This window comes from Muntiacus reevesi, chromosome 2, assembly GCF_963930625.1.
Source record: "Muntiacus reevesi chromosome 2, mMunRee1.1, whole genome shotgun sequence".
NCBI lineage: Eukaryota > Metazoa > Chordata > Mammalia > Artiodactyla > Cervidae > Muntiacus > Muntiacus reevesi.
Genome location: NC_089250.1, coordinates 140,477,152 through 140,502,147, shown reverse-complemented (window position 1 = coordinate 140,502,147; position 24,996 = coordinate 140,477,152). Strand labels below are relative to the sequence as shown.

Sequence of the window (24,996 nt, the reverse complement as noted above, 5' to 3'; positions counted from 1 at the left end):
CTTTGGAACCACTATGTAGATATCAACATAATGCTTAGACTAGCAATGAGTGTCTTGTACCAAATTTCTGTACTTTGAATATTGTAAGTTCATGCAGACAATTCCATCCAGCAATATTGTCCTAGTGGCTCCCCTGTGCCTTGTTCCATGCTGATCAGGCCATGAAGAATATGACACCATGGGATCCCTCACCTGGAGTAATTTATAGTTTTGAAGGAACTGCCACAGACATTAATTCCTTTGAGTTTATCCCGTGAGACAGGCAGGGCAAGTTAATAGTATCCCAGTTGTGAGGGTGGAATAACTGTGCCTGGAAGAATAGATTTGTTATGAAGAAATGGAGACCAGAGAGCCTGAGTCACTTTCCCCAGGCCACACAGCTACTGAGTGGCTAAGTGGAGCTGGATCCAGATCAGGGGTCTCCAAGGCCAGAGTTGCCTTGCCCCACTCAGCTTTCTCTCTAAAGGACACTGAATCATATTCTTCTCCACCCACATGTACGTGATGCTGTTTTCTCCATGAGAGTACTGTAGTGTGTTTCTACAAAATATAAATGTCTTTCTGAAGTTGGCCAAAATCTTCGTCATCCAAATGTTGATAAACAGCACGTGCAGTGGCCAACTTGTTGCTGCTCCTCCCTTCTGTTGTCCCCCAAAGAAAGCTTTGTCCTGGGGCTGCTGACCTCAGTAGCTAGTGTTTGCTGATGAGATAAGGCTCTGGGCAGCTGCATTTGATGCCGTGACCAGCCAGCATCCTCTGTGGGCTTGGTTGATGTTAGCATGAAGGTAGGTCCCTTGAGCAAAAAGACCTAAGTAGCTCAGATGTTTTTCTAATACTGTCTTGGAAGAGGTGGTGCAAAGTGCTGTGAGCCTGGGGGCTCCAATTATTCTGAAGAAACTCTAGGAGTCCTGAGGAAGCCTGTGACATGGGAGAAAGGCTGCTGGGACTTCCCTGGTGGTCCACTGGCTAAGACTCTGCACTCCCAAAGCAGGGGTCCTGGGTTCCATCCCTGGTCAGGAAACTAGATCCCACATACTGCAACCAAGAGTTTGAATGCCCCAACTAAAGATCTTGCACGCTATAACTAAGACCCAGCACAGCCAAATAAGTAAATAAATAAATTTTTTTTTCTGAAAAAAGAAAGAAACAGACTTTCACCAAAAGACCCAAGTCCCAGTGACAGCCAACTAATCATGTGAACTTGGGCAATCCATTCAAATTCTTGCCTCAATTTTCCTTTCTATAAAGTAAGGGTTTCCTATTGCTAAGAGACAGGGAAGTGAACAGTTGCCACAGAAGGGTGCTGGCCTGCTGGGGCCATCCTAATTGAAAGACAATCTCTGGGGCAGGCGGCAGTGGGAACTAACTATACCTTGTAGGTGCTTGAAACATTTTTAGTTCACAAAAGAGTTTCTCATTCATTGACCTCTCTGAATTCCATCCTACCTGAAAGCTAGCTAGAATAGGTGTTTCATCAATTTTGCATATATTGGTACTATCGCCTCTAGACCCATCTTCCAGGTTGGATTTGAGTCACATGGCCCAATCTCATTTGTCTGTTTTAAGAGATCAGCCCTAACTGTTCTCATTTATCCTTGAGGGAATTTCTGAGAAGTCCCTGGGCCTCAGGTTCCTCTTCTGTAAAATGAGGGTCTGAGGTAGACAGTCTTGGAGGCACTTCAGCTCTGAAATCTTAGGATTCTCTGATCCATCCCAATCTCCCCATTATTGGCTAACAAATTTATTTTAAATCTTAGTAAGAGAGGGAGGTGGGAGGGGGGATCGGGATGGGGAATACATGTAAATCCATGACTGATTCATGTCAATGTATGACAAAACCCACTGAAATGTTGTGAAGTAATTAGCCTCCAACTAATAAAAATAAATGGAAAAAAAATAGTAAATCTTAGTAAGCACATTTCTTCTAGAATGATAAAAACCAGGTTTCAGCGGCTTCAGGAAGATCAGGAGCTGGAGTTTCAGCCAAGTTGTCGGGGATTGGGGAGGCTGGGGCTGAATGAGAGAGAGCCCGGCCAGGGGGCATGAATCAAGGGTGACTGGACACAGCGAGGGGCCAGTCAGGTAGAAACAAGACCTCTCCAGCCCCTTGAGCCAGGGGCAGAAACTGTCACCAGCTGAGCTGGAGCAGAGTCCACCCATTTTTCACATCCAGGCAGGGAAGGCACTAGGGAAAGAGCAGCTGGAAGAAACTAACATAAAAGAGCCCAAAGTGGAATGATGGAAGATGGGAACAGGGAGGAGGAAAGAGCTGCCAGAGGCCCTGGGCAGGACCTAATCCTGGAAAGTGGACACCTGGGTAGGCTAACAAGTTGGTGCCCCATTGAGTCCATGATTTTTTTTTCTTTTTGAAGTTTTTATTGGAGTATAGTTGCTTTACAATGTTGGTTAGTTTCTGGCAAAATGACTCAATTATATATATATATATATATATATCCCCTTTTTTTGGTATTTCCTTCCCGTTTAAATCACCACAGAGCATTGAGTAGAATTCTCTGTGCTACACAGCAGGTTCTTCTTAATTATCTATTTTATACATGCACTCAGTCACTGAGTCATGTCCAGCTCTTTGCAACCCCATGGCTGTAGCCTGCCAGGCTCCTCGGTCCATGGAATTTTTCAGGCAAAAATACTGCAGTGGGTTGCCATTTCCTACTTCTGGGGATCTTCCCAATCCAGGGATCGAACCCGTGTCTCTTGCATCTCCTGCACTGGCAGGTGGATTCTTTACTACTAGCGCCACCTGCAAAGGTCATTTTATACTTGGTAGTGTGTATAAAGCCCACGATCTTTAAATATTGACCCCATATTTGAGAGAGACATGAGGCTGGCTTCTACGTGAGGGGAGGTCACAGAGCATTAGCCTCTTTCCTCTGTCATCCCGACCAGCTCAGCTCCAGCCTGAAACCCCTGCCTTGGACTCAGTATAAAGGGAAACTTGTCTTTCTCAGAGTCTCCTCCTGTGAGGGAGTTGAAGTGGGAGCCCCTGGGGTCTTACTTCCCACCCCAAGGAGAAAGTGCTATCAGTCTACACAGGTTCCTTCCTGAAAGGAGTTCCAGGGAGAGAAAGAAAAAAAAAAAAAACAACTTTCAGCACTCTGCTCAATGTTTCTATTAATGTCTTTGCTGCCCTTTTGAGTCAGGACCTCTCAGGAAATAGCTTGACTGGCTGGTCCCTTAAACTGGCCGTGGTTGAGGACCTGGGAGGGGAGGAAGGGTAGGACTGCCTTGATGCTGAAGGGGAATCTCATGACCCCTGACTCACCTGCTCCCCTGCCTCTTCGGGGGCCAAGATTGGGAGGGAAGGCTGGAGCTGACTAAGCCTGTGGGGTCAGTAAATTCTCCTGAAGTCTGCCAGGGTCTATGGCATTTGATGGACGGGTCAGACAATGGCCTGGCTGACCATTACTGGAAGCTTTAAGGTTTCCTTCTCTTTTGCAGAGTTTTTCACTGAACTTCACACTGCCGGCTAACACGGTGGGTACAGCGGCCCCCGCTTACCAGGTAGGTGAGCAGAGATCAATGCAGAGTTGACACTGGGCCTCCAGGGCACCATCACACAAACCTCATGTAAAGCTGTAATGTTACACAGGTTTCAAAGCACTATGAAGAGTTGGGGGTGCTGAGAGACATGTTCTCAATGATAAGAATTATAAATAAACATTTTGAAAAGGAAAATAGCAAGAAACCAAAAAACACTTAAATTGCCATCAGTAGAAAACACTGGGGTCACTCCTTCCAGTCCTGTTTGACCCTACATAAATGTTGATTTCTGTTGTCTTCATACCATGGTCTTCTCACCTGTAATTTTATATAACAAATGTTTTCCATCAGCCTTTATAAAAGTAACTGAGGGTGGTCACGTGACATTTCTTCAAGCGAATTATTTAGCTAAATGACCAATCACAATTAAGAATTCTTTTGTGATAAGCATAGGTATAAATAAATCCTTGTTGGCACTTAACCTGATTTCCTTAGAATGAAGTCCAGAAGGGAAATCATTGGGTCAAGATGAATGAACATCTTATGTCTGTGGATTATGACAGTTGCAAGTCCACATGGAGATTTTCAATTGATGATGGCGGACAGTTTCAATCCAGAATTGATCCTTGGGCTTTTGTTCTCCTGTTGTTTAGAAGATAACACGCCAGGATTGTTTTCTGACCAGAATTGCTGCTCTGATGGAGCTAGGCATTTTCCTGGCCCAGGTTTTTAGTGGTTTGGGCTATGCCAAGTTTTTCTAAAAAGTCATATAGTTATTTAAAGAAAACAGACTGACTGCCAGGAAAGAGGACGCCTAAGCCGGTGCTCCCGTTTACTGTAAAGCAGTAAACGTCCTGCAGAGCAGCGGAAATGCAGGGCAGCGTCCTGGAGAGCAGCGGAAATGCAGGGCAGCGTCCTGGAGAGCAGCGGAAATGCAGGGCAGCGTCCTGGAGAGCAGCGGAAATGCAGGGCAGCGTCCTGGAGAGCAGCGGAAATGCAGACCCTAGTGGCCCACTGCCGCCTTTGCTGCCCACACTGGCCACCCTGCCCCTGCCCCTGACTTCCCGGCACCTGCTCCACCTCCTGGTGAGGGCCCTGTCTTCTGAACCTCCCTGACTCACGCAGCCCTTGCTTCAGCCTCTGCCTATTGTCTGCAGAGGCTGACAATAGCCTATTGTCAATGCTGTCAATAGCCTATTCCCCTATCCTTCTCCTTCCCTGTCCAAATCTTTCAATATGGTGACTGGCAGCACTTGCCTCCTGGCTACTCGAAGCCAGCCGGTCTGTAGAGATCCCAGGTTCTGTCTTATCCTGGCTTGGCGCAGCCTAGGAAGGTAACTCCGAGAAGCAAGGAGTCGTTGCTTAGAGCCATGAGGGTGAGGGGGTGAGAGGGAGGCACTGATGCTGCTAGTCATCACCTTTTGGAGCGTCTTCTTGGTTAACAGCCTATTTCTCTGAGAACTGTCCCTCCTCCCTTTGAATCTATGTAGGACGACAGCCACCCCAGTCTGCCTGGGACTGTCTGGTTTTAGCACTGATGTGTTGCAACCTAGGCAACTTTTCTGAACAACCAGGACATCTGGCCACCCTATCTGTGATTATATTTCTGCCACATAATCCTTCCCTTTTGGTGCAGCTGAATGCCCTGGAAAGTGGGGGGGAGGTGGATGCCAGGTGCATCACAGCCTCTCTGCAGGGAGTGGGGAACAGGACCACATATACAAGTCAGCCCCTGCTGGGCCATACTGAATGGTCAAGTACGAAAATTAGGGATTGGGTACTGCATTTGTCATGGAAAGGAGAGCAGCATGACATTTAAGAGCTTGGACCCTGAAGTCAGACCACTTGGCATCTACCACTGAGGGCTGTGTGACCTCACACAAGTTACTGCACTTCTCTGTGCCTCACTCTTCTTTACTGTAAAATGGGGATCATTTTGGTCCTGCTTCACTGGCTGTTGTGAAGAATAAATGAGCTGATAGAGGGAAAGTATTTGAACACCCTGGCACATAATAAGTGTTTCACACGCATTAGCTGGTACAGTTAGCAGGTGTTCACGAGGGCAGAAAAATCCATCCAGAGAGAGAAAGAAGCGAGTAAACAGGCAGAGACGAGCACAAACGAGAGGCCATGCCGTCCAGGAGTGATGGAGAGATCCAGGAGGAAGGGATCTTTGGTCATGACAAAGTCTCAGGCCCCAGGTTTAGTGCCTGGAGAAGCCGTATTCCCACCACCCGTGGGCTCCACGAGGAACCCCTGAATTTTTAGAGTTAACTCATTCTGGGGGGCCAAAGCCAGCTCAAATGAATTTCTGTAACCTGAAGGCAGAACATCTTACCTGAAACAATATCTGCCTCTTCCCATCACCCTGAGAAGCAGAACACGTTAGGCAAACACAGCATTAAGGTCATATTGTGGGGTGGTGGTGAGATTGTGTCTCAGTAAAACTAAAACCATTTAAGTACCAAGTGTCAATACCAAGTTAAGCAAATATTTCTTTGATCAGAGCCCTCTGGGAAAGAGGTCCAGGCTTGGAATGCAAACATCCAAGTTCAAGTTAAATTTATCTGTGAAGCCTGGGAGAAGACCCATAACTTCTCTGAGATCCGGATCATTTTTTTTTCCTCCTTTTTTTTGTAAAAATAAAAAAGACGAAGCCACTGGAATTCCAATGTACTCACTGAAGTTGATGAGTGAAAGTGAAGTCCCCCTGTCATGTCCTACTCTTTATGACCCCATGGACTGTAGCCCGCTAGGCTTCTCTGTCTATGGGACTTTCCAGGCAAGAATACTAGTTTGCCATTTCCTTCTCCAAGAGATCTTCCCAACCCAGGGGTTGAACCTGGGTCTACTGCATATAGCAGGCAGACTTTTCACTGTCTGAGCCACTAGGGAAGCCCATGATTGATGAGAATATTCAACAAATAACAGGTCTGGCCAGAACTTTGCCAAGTTTAAAGGAACGATCAAAGCTTCTACTCCTGGTGCACATTTGATCCTCCAAACAACCCTAGAGGTAGGTGCTCACAGTCCTATTTTATGGATGAAGAAATGAGGCCCATGAGCTCGTGAGTGGAGAAATCAACACCCCATTCCAGCGGGAGACTCGGACCCATGCTCTTAACCCCACACTACACCACCTAGCATAGCTTACACAAGTTAGTTGCTAACGTGGAACATTGTGCCCTGAGATTTCTCCATCCAGATAAGACTCTCATCTGAAATATCTTATAAATGGGTAAAATTCAGTGCCCCTCTTTGAGTGGATCTGTGAACTAGAAACATGTATTCATTCAACATGGAATTATGCCAGAAATATGGATAATTCACAACTTCAGAGACCTGCCCAAGCCATCTGCTTCATTGCAGTAAGGGAACAAGGAAGGCCTTCTTAGAAACAAGTAGACTTCCCTCGTGTCTCAGATGGTAAAGAATCTGCCTGCAATGCAGGAGACCTGGGTTCAATTCCTGGGTTGGGAAGATACCCTGGAGGAGTAAGTGGCAACCCACTCCAGTATTCTTGCCTGGACAAAGGAGCCTTGTGAGCTACAAAGAGTTGGACACAACGGAGTGACTTACACTTCCTTCCTCCAAGGTCTTCTTAAAGAGCCTGGCTCCACTGGTATTTATATTTTTTCCTTTCTAGCAATGGGGACAAGTAGGCCCAAAGTGTGCTGGGAAGGGTGTGAGGACTTGGGACAGGATAAAGCCTTTTGGAGTTGTAAAATGTATTATGGCAAATCCACAGGGTGAATAACGAAGCTCTCACCTGAGTTTCTGATTTCTCGTGCCTTATAACCAATCTTATTCCTTCCTACCTGGGAAGGATTGAGGAAGGCTGTATTCCACAGTTGTTGTCATCTGTTGTTTTTAATAGAAAGTTTAGCAAAGGGATATACTTTAGGCATTTACAGCTTAACCTTGGGCAGACAATCTTAAATGATGTGCATTCTATAGATTTTGTTATCTTAAGATGTGTGTTCTTTTTCTACACAGACTTCCTCTCCAGTTGTGACTGATGGAAAAGGAACCGTAAGTATACCACTTAAATTATGGAGCCTTGGTTCAGTCACTTAGAAATGGGATAATGCTGTACCCATCTTGTGCATTCATTTTGAAGATTAGATGATGTTTGCTATGTGAACTGTCACCAAGCAAATAACATGCTCAGCTGTTTTTCTTACAATCAACTCAGTTCAAAAGGGAAGGAGAACATGAACAGTCACAGATGATTCCACAAAGTCTGGAACAAAAGAAGCTAGACATGAGAGAGTACATACTTTCTACTTTCATTAAGATAACTCTGAAAAATAGACAAAGCTAAACTACAGTGATAGATTTCAGGATACACATTCAGTGGCTGGATAGGAGCCCAAGGGGGCTTCTCAGGGGTTGGCAATCTTCTGTTTCCTCATCCAGAAGCAGGTTACCTGGATGGGTTCATGATATGAAGTCATCAAGCTGCATATTTATAATTTATATACTTTTATGTGTTTTGTCATTCTTTAACAAAATCACCCCCTCAAAAGTGACGAACACTCCAGTGTTATATGATAGTTGCACATCTATAGGGATTCTCAATACTCTCTGCAAGTAATTACAAATATGAAAATTTATGGGGCTACGAGCATGGTAACTTCTACTCAGATCAAAGAAAATGTGAATTTTGAAATTAATCAGTTCATGCATTTATTGTTCATAAATTTATATGGTATGGTATATAGTAAAACTTTTTGGTATATATTTTACTTTTTTCTGAACTAACAGATAAGAATGCTAATTGTTGCTTTGAATTGTTTTTCAGCTTTTCCTGTATTGATACGACACACATTTCTGTTTCTAGGAATGGCCTGTTTATATGTTTGTTCAATTTTCTACTGAATTCTTGTCCTTTTCCAATCAATTTAAACAACATACATTAAGTACGATGGAAATGAGCCATTTGTCATGTACATTGGAAACAATTTTTCACTGTATTTCATTACCCCTTTGATTTTGTGTAGGACACTGAGGATCCATGCGGAGTTTTGTTTTAATTTTAATCTTTTGAACACTTCCCTTTTTTTCTGGGAGAATCTGACTGTTTTCTCTGTGCAGGACTGTGGGCCTTCTCTCGGGTTAGCAGCAGGCATCCCATCCCTGGCGGCCACGGCCCTGCTGGTAGCCTTGCTGTTTATTCTGATTCACCGAAGAAGAAGCAGCAGTGAGTCCACTGAGGTGACTGGCAGTTTCTTTGGATTGGGACATGTTGGTGGGAATCAGTATTCAACGAACAGGCTTTGGGCTGGGGGTGTCAGGACTTGTGTCTGTTTTCTGAGGACAAAAGGGTGGGTGTTTCTGTGACTCATTTTCTGTCTCAGACTCATGACCCTACCCCCCAGGCAGAGCTGATATATCATCCAATCCTCAGGTCACTTGAGGACCGTGTTGGGGGTGGCGCAAGTAGGAGCAGAGAGGGATGTTTGTTGCCATGGCGAACACGTCTGTGCAGTGAGTGTGTTTTCTAACCTTGAGAAACAAGGACACAAGCTTCTCAGAGAAGATGGAGGTGAATTTATGAAAGACGGGAGACAGTTGCTGAGATGGCCATCACAAGGATATGTCCAGGAGCATGTGACTGTATTTATCTTTGTACTTTTCCTACATCCTAACACACATTGGTCACAAGGGAATCTTCTGACCCCACCCCTTACAAATACCAGAGTTCTCTGCAGACCAGGCTCAGAATTCAAGGGCCACTCTGACCCATATCCAACCAGAGGCCATGGTTGTGATACAGCGGTATTGTGTGGACTCTGTGTTCTAATTGCATCCTTATTTATGAGCATTTCTGATTGTTCTCACACTGGTAAGTGTTAACAGGGAGTAAAAAAGACCTAAAATCTAGGTCTGTAAAGTGGGTCTGCCACTTTACAATTTATATGTGAACCTGGGCAAGTGATAGAACATTTTCTGTTTCTTGGTTAGTTCAACTCCAAAATAACTCCAATTAAATCAGAATCTCTGGAAGATAGAGTTGTGGCATTGGTATCAAAAAACCTTCAACATTTTATCATGGATCATTTTAAACAGATACTAAAGTAGAAGGGATAGTATAAAGAATCTAGTTATCCATAGGCCAATCTTGTTTCATTTCTACTCCCACCCACTTCTCCACAGTGTCAACCTGTATTATTTCTTAAGTAACTCACAGTGGTATCTCTTGTTTGTGTTTTTTCAGGGGGCCAGTTATTATCCTTTTGTTTATTTTGTTTTGTTTTTAAAGCACTCTGCTGATCCTAATGTGTGGCTAGGTTTAAGAACCACTGATTTTAATCATGGTCATGGGCAAATGTTGTAACCTTTCACTTCTTCTTCTTTTTTATTTTATTCTTAACCAACTTAGGAAAGTGAGAAGCCTTGTGAAATTACAGAAATCTATGATAGCCCCAGGATAGCTGAGGTAAGAACTCTTGCTTATAGTCACTATACGTCATTCACACGACAAACAAGCTAAGGGTCTTCAAGCCTGTCGTGTCCAGGAGCACAGTGTGAGCACAAAGGAGGTTCTCATTATACTTTTATTGGCTGGACAGGAATTTAAGATTGAATTCATATTAGAAAATGAATTTACTATTATTTGTTCCACTGACAAAAGAGAAAACCGTGTGATCATTTCCAGAGGAGACGAGAGTTCAAAAACATTAAACAGCCATTTGTGATATGAATTCTGAACAAACTAAAAATTTTAAAGGAATTTTTTTAACTTGAAACAAGACATCTTTTTAAAAAAATCACAGCAAATATCATACCTAAACGTGAAATGTTAATGATTCTCTTTCAGATCAGAAACGAAACAAAGGTGCTCATTGTTACCATTTCTTTTTTTTTTTTTTTTTTTTTTAAATATTATTTTATTAGTTGGAGGCCAATCACTTTACAACATTTCAGTGGGTTTTGTCATACATTGACATGAATCAGCCATATAGTTACACGTATTCCCCATCCCGATCCCCCCTCCCACCTCCCTCCCCACCCGACTCCTCAGGGTCCTCCCAGTGCACCAGGCCCGAGCACCTGACTCATGTATCCCACCTGGGCTGGTGGTCCGTTTCACCATAGATAATATACATGCTGTTCTTTCAAAACCTCCCACCCTCACGTTCTCCCCCAGAGTTCAAAAGTCTGTTCTGTACTTCTGTGTCTCTTTTTCTGTTTTGCATATAGGGTTATCGCCACCATCTATCTAAATTCCGTATATATGTGTTAGTATACTGTAATGATCTTTATCTTTCTGGCTTACTTCACTCTGTTACCATTTCTACTGAGATATTATACTTAGGTCCTAGCCAGTGCAGCATGTTGAGAAAAAAAAAAGTAGAAATAATTCAATGAAGGGGAATTCTTTCACAATGTATACATATGTCAAATAATCACACTGTAGTCTTTAAAGATCCTTTATTTGTCAATTATACCTCAACAAAGATGAAAAGAAAAAAGAAGCAGAAAGCATAAAACTATAAAAGAAGAAAGAAAAGTGTCATTATTTGTAGGTAATATGATTATCTACATAAAAAACCAAATTATCTACAGATATATTGCTAGAATTAGCAAGGTATTTTAACAAGTTTACTGGAGGTAAAAGTCATTATTAAAGAGTAATTTTTGTTTCTAAAAATCAGTAACAATTAATTTTAAAAAGTAATTTTTTAAAAACACAATTTTATAGTAGTAATAAAAATATATAGAATGATGAAGAATCAATCTAACAAAAACATATAATCCTTCATGGAGAATAATAAAGTTTCAGTGAAAGATATTTAAATAAAACCTAAATAATGGGAGTTTGTATACAATGCTCCTGGATCAAAGAACTCAATAGTATATATATATATATGTATATATATATATATATATATATATCAAACAACTTCAAATTGATCTGTATAATAAATGTAATTACAATATAAATTTCAACAGGTATTTTTCATGGAACTCAATAGGGTTCTTCTAAAATACATGTAGAAAAAAAGTCAGGGAACAGTTTAAGTACCAACAAAAACAGATAGAACAAATAGCAAACAAATAGGAAGATGATAGATTAAAACCCATCCAATGATCACATGGATAATGTTCAATGTCTTGAAAACTATGTTTCAAATGTTTTGTCTTATGGTTGGTTGTTTCAGGTGGGAGGGTAGATCTGGTTGCTTTTTCTCCAACTTGGCCGGAAGCAAAAGTCTTTGATGTATTTTTTTTTAAAACCTATTTGTTTTCTCAAGAATCCTAGGAGGTTACCTACCCAAGAGAAGAATATGATGGGAGGAGAAGAAGCCCACATATATGTGAAGACAGTATCAGGAAGTGAGGAGTCCATGCGTGACACCTACCGCCCTGCTGTCGAAGTGGAGAGAAGGAGGGGCCTGTGGTGGCTTATTCCCAGACTGAGCCTGGAGTGAGGCGGCGAGCCAAGCAGCAGGGCTGGAGCTGGGAGAGAGCTGAACATACAGGGATCGATCGTGCCCGGAGCGAGCAGAGAAGCCAAGCTGCTGCTTAACCACTCCAAACTTCATTTGCAGATCTGGAAAACTTCGGGGTTGATTTTACTCTTTAAGGAACTGATTTGATAAAGTGCATTCTGACTCTCAGACCTTGTGGTTTAATAATCAGTGAAGTCACTGTGCATTCAAAAGAAGCCCTTGAACCTTGCTCCTGACCCCCAGTGGGGATTTGCTTTTCTTTATGATTTGGGGAAAGGAGTTTGATTTCTCAGTGGCTCACCTTTTCTTCTTTTTTCACATCCATTTTCTCAAAAAAGCCATTAGACCTGGCTTCCATGGACAGGTTGGCCAAGGCTAACATGTTGCAGGTTGAGATATAAATGATACTCAAAGGGGACGTGTGAGAGGAGCAGTTCTTTATCTCTGAACACCTCAGGGTAGAAATCAGGGGGAGCCACACGTTCCCTGACCCCAGGGGCAGCCCGTGGCTGGGTCATTCATCACTCTCTCTTGTGGTCAGAGGGTATTCAAAGTGTGTGTTGTGGGGGGTGGTGAGCACATGTGTGTGCTGAGGGTAAAGAGGGTGGAAGGAAGACAGAGATTATTTCAAAAGATTATTAGAAATAGGGGCTGTACTTATTTTGTGGGAATAGAGAGAAAGGTCCAAGTCCTTGGACCATCAATGGGGAAAATCTCATGAGCAGGAAGAGAGGTCAAGAGGACTCTGGGTGGGTGAACACAGGACCAAAGGGATGATCCAGGTACCAACGTGACTGTCATCTGAGGGGAGCCCATGAACAGCGGCAGCTGGATCAGGCGAGGTGTTCACCATCGCTCCTGGGAGGAGGCTTCTGGGAGTCCTGGTTCCCTAGCACAGGTCTATTGTTCCCCTGATGGGAGAACCTGGGTCCAGGAGATCTCGGGTCTACCCACCAGCTGCACGGGCCACCTTAAGGAGCTGTGGAGATTCCTTTCTCACACGGGGCCCCTAGATGCTCAGAAACATGGCTCCTCTGATTCAAACAAGTCAGGACAGATTCTTCACACCCCATCACTGCCATGCCAACACGTGCTCTTTCCTTGTGAAATTCAGTTTTGTGCTAAGACCCCTGAGTCTAGACCCATTAACAAGCAGATCTGGCTGTTATCCAGGTGCTCCTACTTCTTTTACCTGTTGAGAAGGAGCTTGGATTTGCCGAGAACATGACTGTGGCCTTGGCCTTGACACTCATAGGTGTGAGCTCTGGGGCAGATCATGGATCTTAGCTCTGTAGGTACAAAATGGAGACTGTCACTTTCTTCCTTCTACCCTTAGGGGTGTTGCGAGGGTGAACGGAAACACGACTTAGTCTATAAAGTAAGGTGTGACTTATATTTTGGACCATTTAGTTCATGTAATTCTGCTTACAATCCATTGCTTATTACCTTATTTTAAATGGTTGCTACTAAACTATCAAGGTTCAATATTTCTGTCACCTTTTTTCTGCTGTGATGCACAAGAGCTTATTTTGGAATAAAGTGAAAAACAAAAATGAGCATTCTTGTGGGCCTCCAGCATGTCTGTGGTTTTTCTTTGCCTATATTAGAGCATAGGCCATTGGCCCTAGAGTGGGAATCAAGGTCACCTCCAGGATACAGCTGGTGCTGGCGATGTTCAAGTTGTTCACAGAGGGCAGCCCAGGTTGTGAGCAAAATGCTGAGACTGGAAGTCAGACGCTCTGGCTCCCCAGCCTAGGGCCTGTGCTAGCATTGGGATGGCCTTGGCCAGTCACATTCTAGAAAATGCAAATGAATGAATAGTGACAGAAAGCATATCAACCATTGCCTTGGGATGCTGGGGTGAGGAAGGGTGGAGGGAGAGATTCCAAAGGGCCACAAAGAAACTCTGGGGGGTAATGGATGTGTTCTCCATCTTGATTGTGGTGATAGCTTCATGGGTGTGTCACACATCAACACTTATTAAATGGTACACTTTAAACATACAATTACTCTATCTCAGTTTTACCTCATTTAAGCTGTTAAAAAAAAAAAGGATCCATGGCACACAGAGCAATAATCTCTGCCCGCGGGGTTTTGCTTTGTTTTTTTTATTTGACCAGATGGAGTCAGGATCTTTATTGCCTAGGGCAAGCTCTTAGTTGTGGCCTGAGGGATCCAAGTTCCCTGATCAGTAATCGAACACAAACCTCTTAGGTTGGGAGCTCAGAGTCTTAACCACTAGACCACCAGGTAAATCCCAACCTCTCTTTCTTTATTCTACATTTTGCCAGGAGAACAAGAGGATATGGGAATGTGGTTGGTGTCCTTTTTAGGACAATCACAGTCTTTCTCTGGAGTAGTTGGAATTAGACAAAAATAGATTCACGTACTCAGTGCCTAAAAGGTGGAATGAAATCCACTCTCAAGAACTTTCAGTATCATCCCAAACTGAGGACCTGAAAAACTCCCCAAACCACACACACTGTAGAAGCATTTTACCTGAAGGAATGATGGGTGAATTACCAAAACTGGAGGCAAAATTAGAATTCCTTTAAACCTAGGTTTAAGAAAATATGAATTCCCTGAAGCTGTATGCAAATTTTATATGAATAATCATTACTCATGGGATGAGATTCCATTAATCTCTTCCGATTCTCAAAGCGATCTGCAATACCCCTACCAACAGTTAAATATAAACAGTGATAATTACAACTGAAGGTTAGTGACAAAGATGTCAAATTCAACCTTTCTTAAGTGACTTGCTGCCACACTTTTAATACAAATTGACTTGAAATTAGTAATGGTTGTGCCTTTTCAGTTTTATAGAAAAAGGAAATGGAGTGAAAAAAATTAAACTTTCCTATGGAGATGCCTGTTTACATGAAAGTCATGGAGATTATTTGTTAAGAATACCTCATAAGAATTATAGACAAGAAGGCTGAGTGTGGGTTTTAGTGTACTTCACACTACATGTGTCACATTGGAAACTCAGTCAGCCTCCAAAGGGGATTCTGTCCATTATCATTATCATCTTCATCATTAATTTTGCAGCAAGAAGGTAGAGATGGTAAAAGTAACCTCGCCTCATTCTGCTTCCTGCTCCTGGGTTAGGGAAGGCTAAACACATTTTTGGACTTGTTTTTTGTGAGAATGTTATACTTTATATACCAGCGACATGTAGGATGTAAAACGCATTGCAGTTCTGTTCAAATCCAAGTGGACCACAGTGAGGGTCATGAAGAGTCTTCTTCATTTCCAGCTGCAGTAAAGGAGCTGGATTTCTGTAAAGAATAGAATATTCTTGTCCTTGGATTTACGTCAGTCCATGAGAGACTGATTTGGGTTTTTAAATCATATGCCCCCCCCAAAAAAAATATGCCCGCTTTTCTGGGAAGTAGTCCTCAGGTTCCTGAACTATGCCCAGATTATATGAAAAAGACTAATCCCTGTTACATTTATAGTACTTTTTAGTTTTCAAAGCACTTTTCATTCATTAATTTGGTTGACTTTTTACACCAAATCCAGGATGTAATGTAGTGTGGGTGTTATTCAAGCCTGTTTTACAGATGAGAAAACTGAAACGCTACAAAGATAATTTTATTGGTCCTCAAGATTGTAAAGCAAACTGCTTTGAGAGATGATTTGACTTTGCAAAAAGAGTTAAGAATAATGAATTTAATTGATAATAGAGGCAGGTTTCTGTACTGTTCTGGGTCCTTTGATATACGCGTTGCAGGGAAGGGTTTAAACATGATAGTGTGAATTAATTGATAAAAAGTGCATTCAACACAGATAAAATTGACTCCCACTATGGTTCCCATCTCTCCCTAAGAGATGAAGTTCAGTGAGTACCCGAAAGTCCCTGTGAAGCAGCCTTTGACTTCCAAGAAACTACTGAAGTCATGGGACAGGGCCTTTGCCCCATCACCGGCAGGCTCGGGCATAGAGAGTTTCAGCTGGTATAGCTGGTCCCAGCCAGATCCAGACAGTCTCAGGTCTGGGAGTCCAAGAACCAGCACACTGGTCCTAATCTTTCCTACCTCCCGTTCTGGCTTCGGGGGCTTGGTACTTACTGGTACAAAGTACTGCATGTGAAGTCCTGGTAGGGTACAGAAAGGTTACTTTCCCTGAGGGAAGTAACTTGCTCCTTGTTGTTGCTCTTGTCATCTAGTAGCTTGGTTGTGTTCGACTCTGTCTCTTTGCAACCCCATGGACTGTAGCCCGCCAGCCTCCTCTGTCCATGGGATTTCCCAGGCAAGAATACTGTAGTGGGTTGCCATTTCCTTCTCCAGGGGATCTCCCCAACCCAGGGATCAAACCTGTGTCTCCCCGCTGAGGTGTCCTTCCTAGTCCAAGGGATCACAGATGAAGCACTTTACAGTGTTAGCTCATCTATCCTCCAGCAGATGCAAAGGGAGGAACCATTATCATCTTGATTTCACAAAAGAGGAAATAGAGGATCAGAGAGGTTAGGTAACTTGTTCAATATCACACAGCTAGTAATTAGGGAAGCCCGGCCTGTGTGCATATTTTCTGCTGAATCAACAGAAACTCTGGCATTAACTGTGTGACGTTGGGCAGGCCAAGTCTTCTCACCAGACCTTTGTTCGTCACCTGCACAGCAAAAAGGATAGACTAGGGTGTTTCCCAGTTCCTGCTTAATATTCTTGGACTTCTGAGTTGACATGTTTTTATTGTAGTAATACTTGAAGATTCTTTTTTTCTGCCACCAGAGGGTGCTCTGCTCCCAAAGCAGGAGGCACTGGGGAAGGCTGAGTTCCAGTTAATAGTTGACACTCTGATTGATAAAATTGTGATCAAAAACAAAAAATTCCTATGCAGCTTTAGGAATTTGTGGAATTCTTAACAAGCCTTCCAAATAAGAAAATTAGCTTAAGAAACCCCTTAGAATTTTTGCTGTTCTCACGGGGTAACTCCTCCCTCATGGACCTCCTGGGGCTTTTGCATGATGAGGACCGTGAGAGCCTCAGCACTGGGTAGTTGGTGTGTTAAGGCAAGCAGCCCACCTGCACGTTGCCCAGGCATCCACGCCTCCTCCCTGTGCTCCTCTATCCTCTCTCCCTGTTCTTGCCATGTCCCCATCCCACTAGTAATGTTTATTACATGTTTTCCCTTACATTGATTTTCTTTTTTTCTTACTTACGGGTACTCAGAAGGGAAGCTTTCTGCCACTACCATAAATGGAAAAGCATTACTTTTGTAACACATATGAAAATAACCAGTTTTCTAGAATATAAGTCCCATACTTATAATCAGAGAGGTTTTTATGTTCTATCCCATGTCCTATGTCTAGAAAAACGAGTTACCTAGTAGGCACTCAGTGAATATAAATTATATAGGTCATATAGATATTCATCTAGATGCTACCTAAATGATCTCAAATATATGCGGGCAATACTGGAGCAGTGGAAGAGACTACAAGAAAATTTGGTAGATTTGGGGAGTTGAGGCTGATGAACATGACCTGCCATGTGATCAGACCATGAGGCCTTTCTCAGTGGGAGTGGCTACGTTCACCCCCCACCCCACCACCATTTCCCCAGCTCACTTTTGCCAGAAACCCCAGGTGCATATACCTGAAGCCAGGTCCAGTGTACAACTGTGTTCAACCTGAACCGTCAGGAGAGGCAAAAAGTCTTCATTTGCCACTTCACATCCTCTAAAATCACTCTCATTAAAAACAAACAAGTCAAAAAACAAGAGAAAACCAAATAAATCTTGGCAAGGATGTGAGAAACTAGAAACCTTGTATACCGCTGGTAGAAAGGCAAAATGGTGCAGCCACTACAGAAAAGAGTAAGTGGTTCCTCCAAAAAGTATAGAATTACCCTGTGATCCAGCAACTCCCCTTCTAGGTTTGTATTTAAAAGCAAGCAGGGTTAAAGAGATACCGTATACCAATGTTCACAGAGCACTATTCACAATAGCCAAAAGGTGGAAACAACGCAAATGTCCATCAACTGATGAGTGAACAAATAAAATGTGGCATATTAGACATACAATAGACTATTACTCGGCCTTCTAAAGGCATGATGGGCTTCCATGGTAGCTCAGACAGTAAAGAATCTGCCTTCTGTGCAGAAGACCCAGGTTCGATCCCTGGGTCAGGAAGATCCCCTGGAGAAGGAAATGGCAACCCACTCCAGTATTCTTGCCTGGAAAAATCCTATGGAGTGAGAATACATTCCATATGTGGTCTCCTGCCGGGATGCCTAGGGGCACAGCTGCTGGAGAGGACCCCATTACAGTCGATGGGGTCACACAGAGTAGGACACGACTTAGCAACTAAACCACCACCAAAGGGATGATGGCTACACCTAGATGAACCTTGAAAACATTATGCTAAGCAAAATAAGCCAGAAACAAAACAAGTACTGTATGATTCCACTTACATGAGGTACCCAGAAGAGGCAAATTCATACAGAAAGAAAGTAGAACTGAGGTTACCAGGGGCCCAGGGGAAGGGGAATTGGGAGTTATTGTTTAATGAACACAGAGTTTCTGTTTAGGGTGGTGAGGCATTTCTGGAAATGAATAGTGACAACAGTTGCGCAACTTGGAAAGCACTTGCCCACTGGGCTTTGCTTGCTCCCGAGTCTCGGCTGGCAAGGTAAGAAGGAGAGGCCTGGGTTACCCCATGGGTCCCAGGGGGAGGAGCAGGATGAATCGGAGGAGCAGAAGCCCGCCTAAGCTCCACCAAACACCCAGCTCGTGTGCAGAGCTGTGCTGTGTTAAGCAACTGAGTTTGGGGATGGTTTGCTTTTGGGGCAACACTAGCTGATACACATCCCACCCCCAGCCTTCAGCACCAGGAAGGGAAGGAGGCTCTTCGCCTGTGCCCAGGGCAGGGCATCTGGCTTCTCTAGGGGGCCCCGGATCTCACCATCCTCTCTTCTGAGGGAGCTAGAAGGAAAGGGCTAGGACCACAGGGAGGCCTTCCAGTCCTCCAGCAGACTGGGGACACAGAAGCAGCTGGAACAGATGGTCTTAAGGGTCCTTTCCAGTCATGGAGTCGATGCCCTCCTAGAGGAGGCCGGTGTTCCAAATTGGTCTGCAACCTTGCAGTTCCAAAGGCTGCCTCCCTTCCCGTGGGTACCATAAGGTGAAGAGGGCAAGAGAGACGAACTCCTTGGAAAGACTCAGAAATGGCCGTTTGGAAGATTGTTCTTCCTTCGGTGTGAAAGCAGTGAGAATGCATTCCATCCTCGGCCTCCTGCCGGGATGCCTCGGGGCACAGCTGCAGGTCACAGAGGAGAAGCAGGCTCTGACCTGAGCTGAGAGTCAGTCCCTTTCCTCCAGAAGCTCCTGGAGGGACTCAAACCCCCCTTAGACTCTCTGACCTTCTAATTAAACCGGTTCCTCCTCTCAAGGTAAACCTTACAATCGTTAATTCTTTCATTTTGTTACATTTTTGCTTAAGAATATTTTAAAATATGTGAGTGAATAAAAAAGACTCGACCATCTTGTTTTTTCCTATTTTTATTGGAAATATACAGTATTTCAGCTACACTGTGGGCAAAGTGGGCTTTGATGAACTTCCCTGGAAATGAGCCACCAATTATAACACCGTTTCCATGGAAAATGCATTGCGAGTTCTACATAACAGTCTTACAAATGGCTTGCTAGAGCATAACCCAGGTGGTGCCTCATCACATTTCCAAAACTGCTTATTTCTAGAAGCAATCTACATCTTGGTAAAATGTAAAGAATCCCAAACTTGACTAAGGCATCTTTCATTATAATATGAAGCATAATTTGTCTAACCTCCCCCCCCCCCCAAAAAAAAAAAGAAAAAAAAAAGTTGGCAACTTTCTCCTAAGCATTTCTTTCCCATGGTTCAATGTAGTCCAATCCCAGATGTGCAAAGATTTCTTCTTCACTTTCTGCTTTGAGAAATATCCTCTGAAAGCATAAGAAGACATATGTGCACTATGATATTTTTGTTAAGTATCTCTGAGCTGACATAGTAAAAATGTTACTTGTAAAATTGTCTTGTCAGAATGAATTACTGCCAAAACACAGTTCCCTGCTTCTGAGGATAAAAATTCATCTTACCTGACTTCTGTAATTTTTATATTTTCACCCCCCAAAAACTTAATAAATTAAGATAAAATTATGACAGCCTTATATATTCAACTAGAGGCATTTGATACTTTTCCTTTTGGTCTGTAGTGTTCATTAGAACTACCTGAAGGAGCCTTTTAAAAGAATGTTGAAAATGGAGCTGTAACCCAGCCCAATGAAATCAGAAGATCCAGAGAGGTCTTGTCATTCATCTATTTAAAGGCTCTGGGAAATTCTCACGTGCAGCCAGAATTACATACTGCTGCCATTGGTAAGGAGCAGTGGCAATTATGGGATGCTTGTACATGCCGGATTTTCCTCCTGGCCTTCCACCCTGCCCCACTTCCACCAGGCTCCCAAGCCCACGCCACGTCTGTTACATCAAGCAGCACTTCCCTCCAGTCCTTCTGGTCTATAGCACAACTATTGTTGGGCACATTGGAGGCACTTGCTTACTTTGAACTATTTGTTATGTATCAGTTTGTAAGTTTCCTAGATCATGTTAGATGAAGCTGCCTCCACTCACATGCTACATAATTGATGCTTTCTTGCCAGCATCCACAGCCCTCTCTTATGACAGCAGCACCTTGATTTCTCTTTGGAAAACCACACCTCCCTATTCTCAGTCTTTGAGGGTTACCTCCAAGGAGAGGCACATGACACAAGCCTGATCAATCAGAGCCATGGAAAAGGGTTCAAGGATGGCTACATGGCCCAGGTCTGGCCTGTGAACATTAGCTAGGGCTTGCTGGAACTATTAGGAAGGAAGTTCTTTTCTGTTGGCATAGCTAAGCTAGAAGGATAGGATTTGTGGGAAAACCCTGCCTGAGAGTGACACCAACAGAGGGAAAAATTGCATGAACACCTGGATACAGTCACACCTGAAGCTCAGTTACCCCAGATGCCACAGTACATAAGACAATTTTTTTTTTTTTTTTGCCACTGCCATTTTGTATTGGGTTTCTGATTTTTTGTGAGACAGGCTCTAACTAAATACACTTTATTTAGACTAAACTCCCAGAAGATAAAAACCATTACTTTTACTTATTTTGTATCTTCTTCCTACTCGGAGCTTCCTATGGTGTCCTTGATCACTATAAGTGCAATTGAATATTTATAATAACTCTTCCTAATTCCTGCAGCGATCATTTTGCTGAAGCAGCATTTGGATCATGGCCACTGTAGGACTCGCACACCAAGTGAGTCTCTTATGGTGTGTGAGTCTAGCTGACCTCTCATCCACCTCTCAGGACACCTCTGTTGCTCTCCTTGCAGTTGCCTCTCATTAATGACCCATGTGGTCACTCAGAATTCTGCTTCCCACTGCATTTGAAGGATACTTGAGTGATATTTGTGATTTGGGGGGATCTTTGATTTTCTTTGGAGTTATTCTTTGCAAACACCAAGGATATATCAAGGTCAATTTAAATTCATTGCTGGCCTGGTTCTGGAGACCCAGCTAGCTCAGCATCTTTGAGGCCCAGAGCCTCCGAGGTGCATTCTGGGCCCTGTGAGGGTTGTGCTCCTGTCAGGATCTTTCCAGCTGCCCTCAGCTGTGATCTGTGGGAATGGGGCACCTGGGGCAAAGGAAGCTGAACCTGGACACTAGAATCAGTTGAGGAAAAGTGCTCAGGGAGCCAGACTTGGGGATGAGGATCAAAGTGGCCCATCTCAGGGAAACAGAGCTACCTTGGTCTTGTCATACAAAGCGTGGTTATCCAGCATCATCTTCCGCTCGTGTGTGGCATAGCGCCGGATGTCTCTCTCAAACTGCTGGATAAGAGATCATTAAAATAAAATCACTATCAAGTCTAGAATGTCTTCAGTATTATCTGTCTAAAGATATTTAAATCCCTGTAATGAAATATCTAGGGCTTCCCTGGTGGCTCAGTGATAGAGTCCCCCGGCCAATGAAAGAAACGTGGGTTCAATCCCTAGGTTGGGAAGATCCCCTGGAGAAGGAAATGGCAACCCACTCCAGTATTCTTGCTTGGAAAACCCCATGGAGAGAGGAGCTTGGCAGGCCACAGTCCATGGGGTCGTAAAAGAGTCAGACACAACTTAACAACTAAACAACAACAACAATGAAATATCTATCTCCACTAAACATTCTCCAAGTGAATTTTCTCCCCCAGGGCAACAGTCCACCATGACAAAGCACCATGCTCACACGTAGGCATTAGATTGTAAGCTCCATGAAAACAAGAACTGATTTGTTCTGTTCATAACCATACTCCCTCCTAATGGTGCCTGGCACACAGATGATTCACAGTAAATGTTTGCTCAGTGAATAAACAGGTATTGTGAGGATTGTGTCCAGAATAATTCGTGGTCCAGAGTAAATGCTAGATAAATAATAGTTTGGTGTTGTTTTCTATTTGGAATACAACTATTGTAAATGAGGATGAAGAGTCAGGAGACCAGCTTCCAGCCTGGTCCCTATCTGGCTCTGTATCTCTCTGCAAGTCACCCAACCTCTCTGAATCTTGGTTGGTTAAATAGGAAGGTGGAGGAAGTGCGTGAGTAAGGTCTTCTCTGGCTGTAACATCCTCTGTGAACCTCTATAAAACTGATGGTCTGGGCTGGCTACTTCAGAATAGCATCTCCTATGATCAGCATGGGCTGATCTGAGGCTCCAGGGAGAAAAACCTGAAGCCTTAGAAGGACAACAGGAAAACCTTGGGAAAAGAAGGACAATGAATGAAGTTGTTGTTGAGATTAATTTTCCTGAGAGAAGCACAGATCTAGAAATGTCCTTTCCATGTAGGATTAGGGAGCAAACCTGGAATCATTGAACATAAACTTGGGCAGGCTTCTGGAGATGGTGAGGGACAGGTAGGACTGGCGTGTTACAATCCATTGGGTCACAAAGAGTCAGACACAACTGGGCAACTGAACAACAACAACATGTAATCATTTCACTAAAGTGAAAGAGGAGAGTGAAAAATTTGGCTTAAAACTCAGCATGCAGAAAATTAAGATCATGGCATCTGGTCCCATCATTTCATGGCAAAGAGATGGGGAAATAGTGGAAACAATGGCAGACTTTATTTTTTTGGACTCCAAAATCACTGCAGATGGTGACTGCAGCCATGAAATTAAAAGATGCTTACTCCTTGGAAAGAAAGTTATGACCAACCTAGGCAGCTTATTAAAAAGCGGAGACATTACTTTGCCAACAAAGGTCTCTTTAGTCAAGCTATGGTTTTTCCATTGGTCATATATGGATGTGAGAGTTGGACTGTGAAGAAAGCTGAGCGCTGAAAAATTGATGCTTTTGGTGTTGGAGAAGACTCTTGAGAGTCCCTTGGACAGCAAGGAGATCCAACTAGTCCATCCTAAAGGAAATCAGTCCTGGACTTCCCTTGTGACTCAGACAGTAAAGCATCTGCCTACAAAGTGGGAGACCCGGGTTCCATCCCTGGGTTGGAAAGATACCCTGGAGAAGGAAATGGCAACCCACTCCAGTACTCTTGCCTGGAAAATCCCAAGGACAGAGGAGCCTGGTAGGCTACAGTCCATAGGGTCGCAAAGAGTCAGACACGACTGATCGACTTCATTCCCTCACTCCCTGAATATTCATTGCAAGGACTGATGCTGAAGCTGAAACTCCAATATTTTGGCCACCTGATGTGAAGAACTGACTCATTTGAAAAGACCCTGATGCTGGAAAAGATTGAAAGCAAGAGGAGAAGGGGACGACAGAGGATGAGATGGTTGAATGGGATCACCAACTCAATGGACATGAGTTTGAGTAAATTCCAGGAGTTGGTGAAGGACAGGGAGGCCTGGCGTGCTACAGTCCTTGGGGTCTCAAAGAGTCAGACAGACTGAGTGACTGAACTGAACTGAACTGAAGTGATGAGTATGGGAAAGCTGGCGAAGACTGGGACCTGCCCTTCCTGACCTGGATGTGTGAAGACAGACTTTCCAACCTGAAGTCTTTATAAGGCAGTGGAGGGGGAGCTAGGGCTGTGGAAGAGTCAGGGTGAAGCAGATTCTGGGTGTAGTAGCTGCTGGTTTGTGAAAGTATGGGAGTGTTGCTTAGCACTTGGCCTCCACAGCCCGGGGCTTTAAGTCCCCCCAGCACTTACATCAATGGCTGCTCACACTGGGCATGGGAAGGCTGGAGAGGATGGGGTAACTGGAGCAGTCAAAGGCTGCCCCTGGCTCCTCAGTTCTGTGTGCTGAGAGATCTATTCCTGAACTCCTTTGCCAACCCCCTTGAAGCATTTTTGCATGGATTGTTAGGGATTATCATGATGTCTTCCATTTGGAGGGTAATAATATTGATCAGATCAACATTTATTGAGCACCTACTGTATGCCAGGTGTGTTATGGGTGCTTGGAATATAACAGCAAAGAAAACAATGATGTCTGCCCTGGTGGGGCTTGGATTCACGAGCAGGGGACACAGATAAGACACGGTAACAGCATAAGTAAAGTACATGATGGCCATGAGTTTGAGCACACTCTGGGAGTTGGTGATGGACAGGAAAGCCTGGTGTGCTGCAGTTCATGGAGTCACAAAGAGTCGGACACGACTGAGTGGCTGAACTGACTGATATGTTAACAGATGATGCTGGGTAGAGGGCAGGCCTCATGAAAGACACAGGATCTGAGGAGGGACTTGCCCAAGGTGAAGGAGTTAGCCAGGTGGACTCAGGAAGGAGCACTCCATGCAGAGGGAACTGCTAGAACATAGGCCTTAGGGAGGAGTGAGCCTGGCCGGGGTAGGGAGAGAGCAGAGGGAGGAGTCCAGAGAGATAGGGGGTAGGAAGACCACGTAGGGCCTGTGACTGCTGGAAGGCTTTTACTCTGAGTTGAATGGGCAACCCCTGCCAGGTTTTGAGCAGGGGAGTGATGATCTGACTTATGATGACAGGATCACTCAGGGGGCAAACAACAATTTAGAACAGTCATGGCTATAATCCAGGCAATGATATCCTAG

The 24,996-nt window shown here is 43.9% G+C and overlaps 2 protein-coding genes across 2 annotated transcripts in view; one reads left to right on the top strand and one right to left on the bottom strand.

Annotated features, from left to right (window-relative positions):
* Window positions 1-779: 779 nt before the first annotated feature.
* OPALIN (oligodendrocytic myelin paranodal and inner loop protein) lies at window positions 780-11,939 on the top strand. The gene is made up of 6 exons (XM_065919224.1): window positions 780-785; window positions 3,460-3,522; window positions 7,498-7,533; window positions 8,599-8,718; window positions 9,887-9,943; window positions 11,763-11,939. Exons 1-6 carry the CDS (start codon window positions 780-782, stop codon window positions 11,937-11,939), a joined length of 459 nt encoding a protein of 152 aa, XP_065775296.1.
* A 7,559-nt stretch (window positions 11,940-19,498) lies between these two features.
* Window positions 19,499-24,996, bottom strand: part of DNTT (DNA nucleotidylexotransferase) — a 31,602-nt gene continuing 26,104 nt past the window's right edge. The window contains exons 10-11 of the mRNA XM_065920054.1: window positions 21,735-21,818; window positions 19,499-19,883 (exon numbers count right to left, since the gene is read on the bottom strand). Of these exons, the coding sequence (XP_065776126.1) occupies window positions 19,797-19,883; window positions 21,735-21,818 (171 nt within the window). The 3' untranslated portion in view covers window positions 19,499-19,796. The remainder of the gene's footprint in view (window positions 19,884-21,734; window positions 21,819-24,996) is intronic.

Bases quoted from the DNA above. Each gene is read 5' to 3' on its own strand.
- OPALIN (XM_065919224.1), top strand. The intron at 3,523-7,497 runs GTAGGTGAGCAG...TTTTCTACACAG, and splicing joins CAGCGGCCCCCGCTTACCAG to ACTTCCTCTCCAGTTGTGAC. The intron at 7,534-8,598 runs GTAAGTATACCA...TTCTCTGTGCAG, and splicing joins TGACTGATGGAAAAGGAACC to GACTGTGGGCCTTCTCTCGG.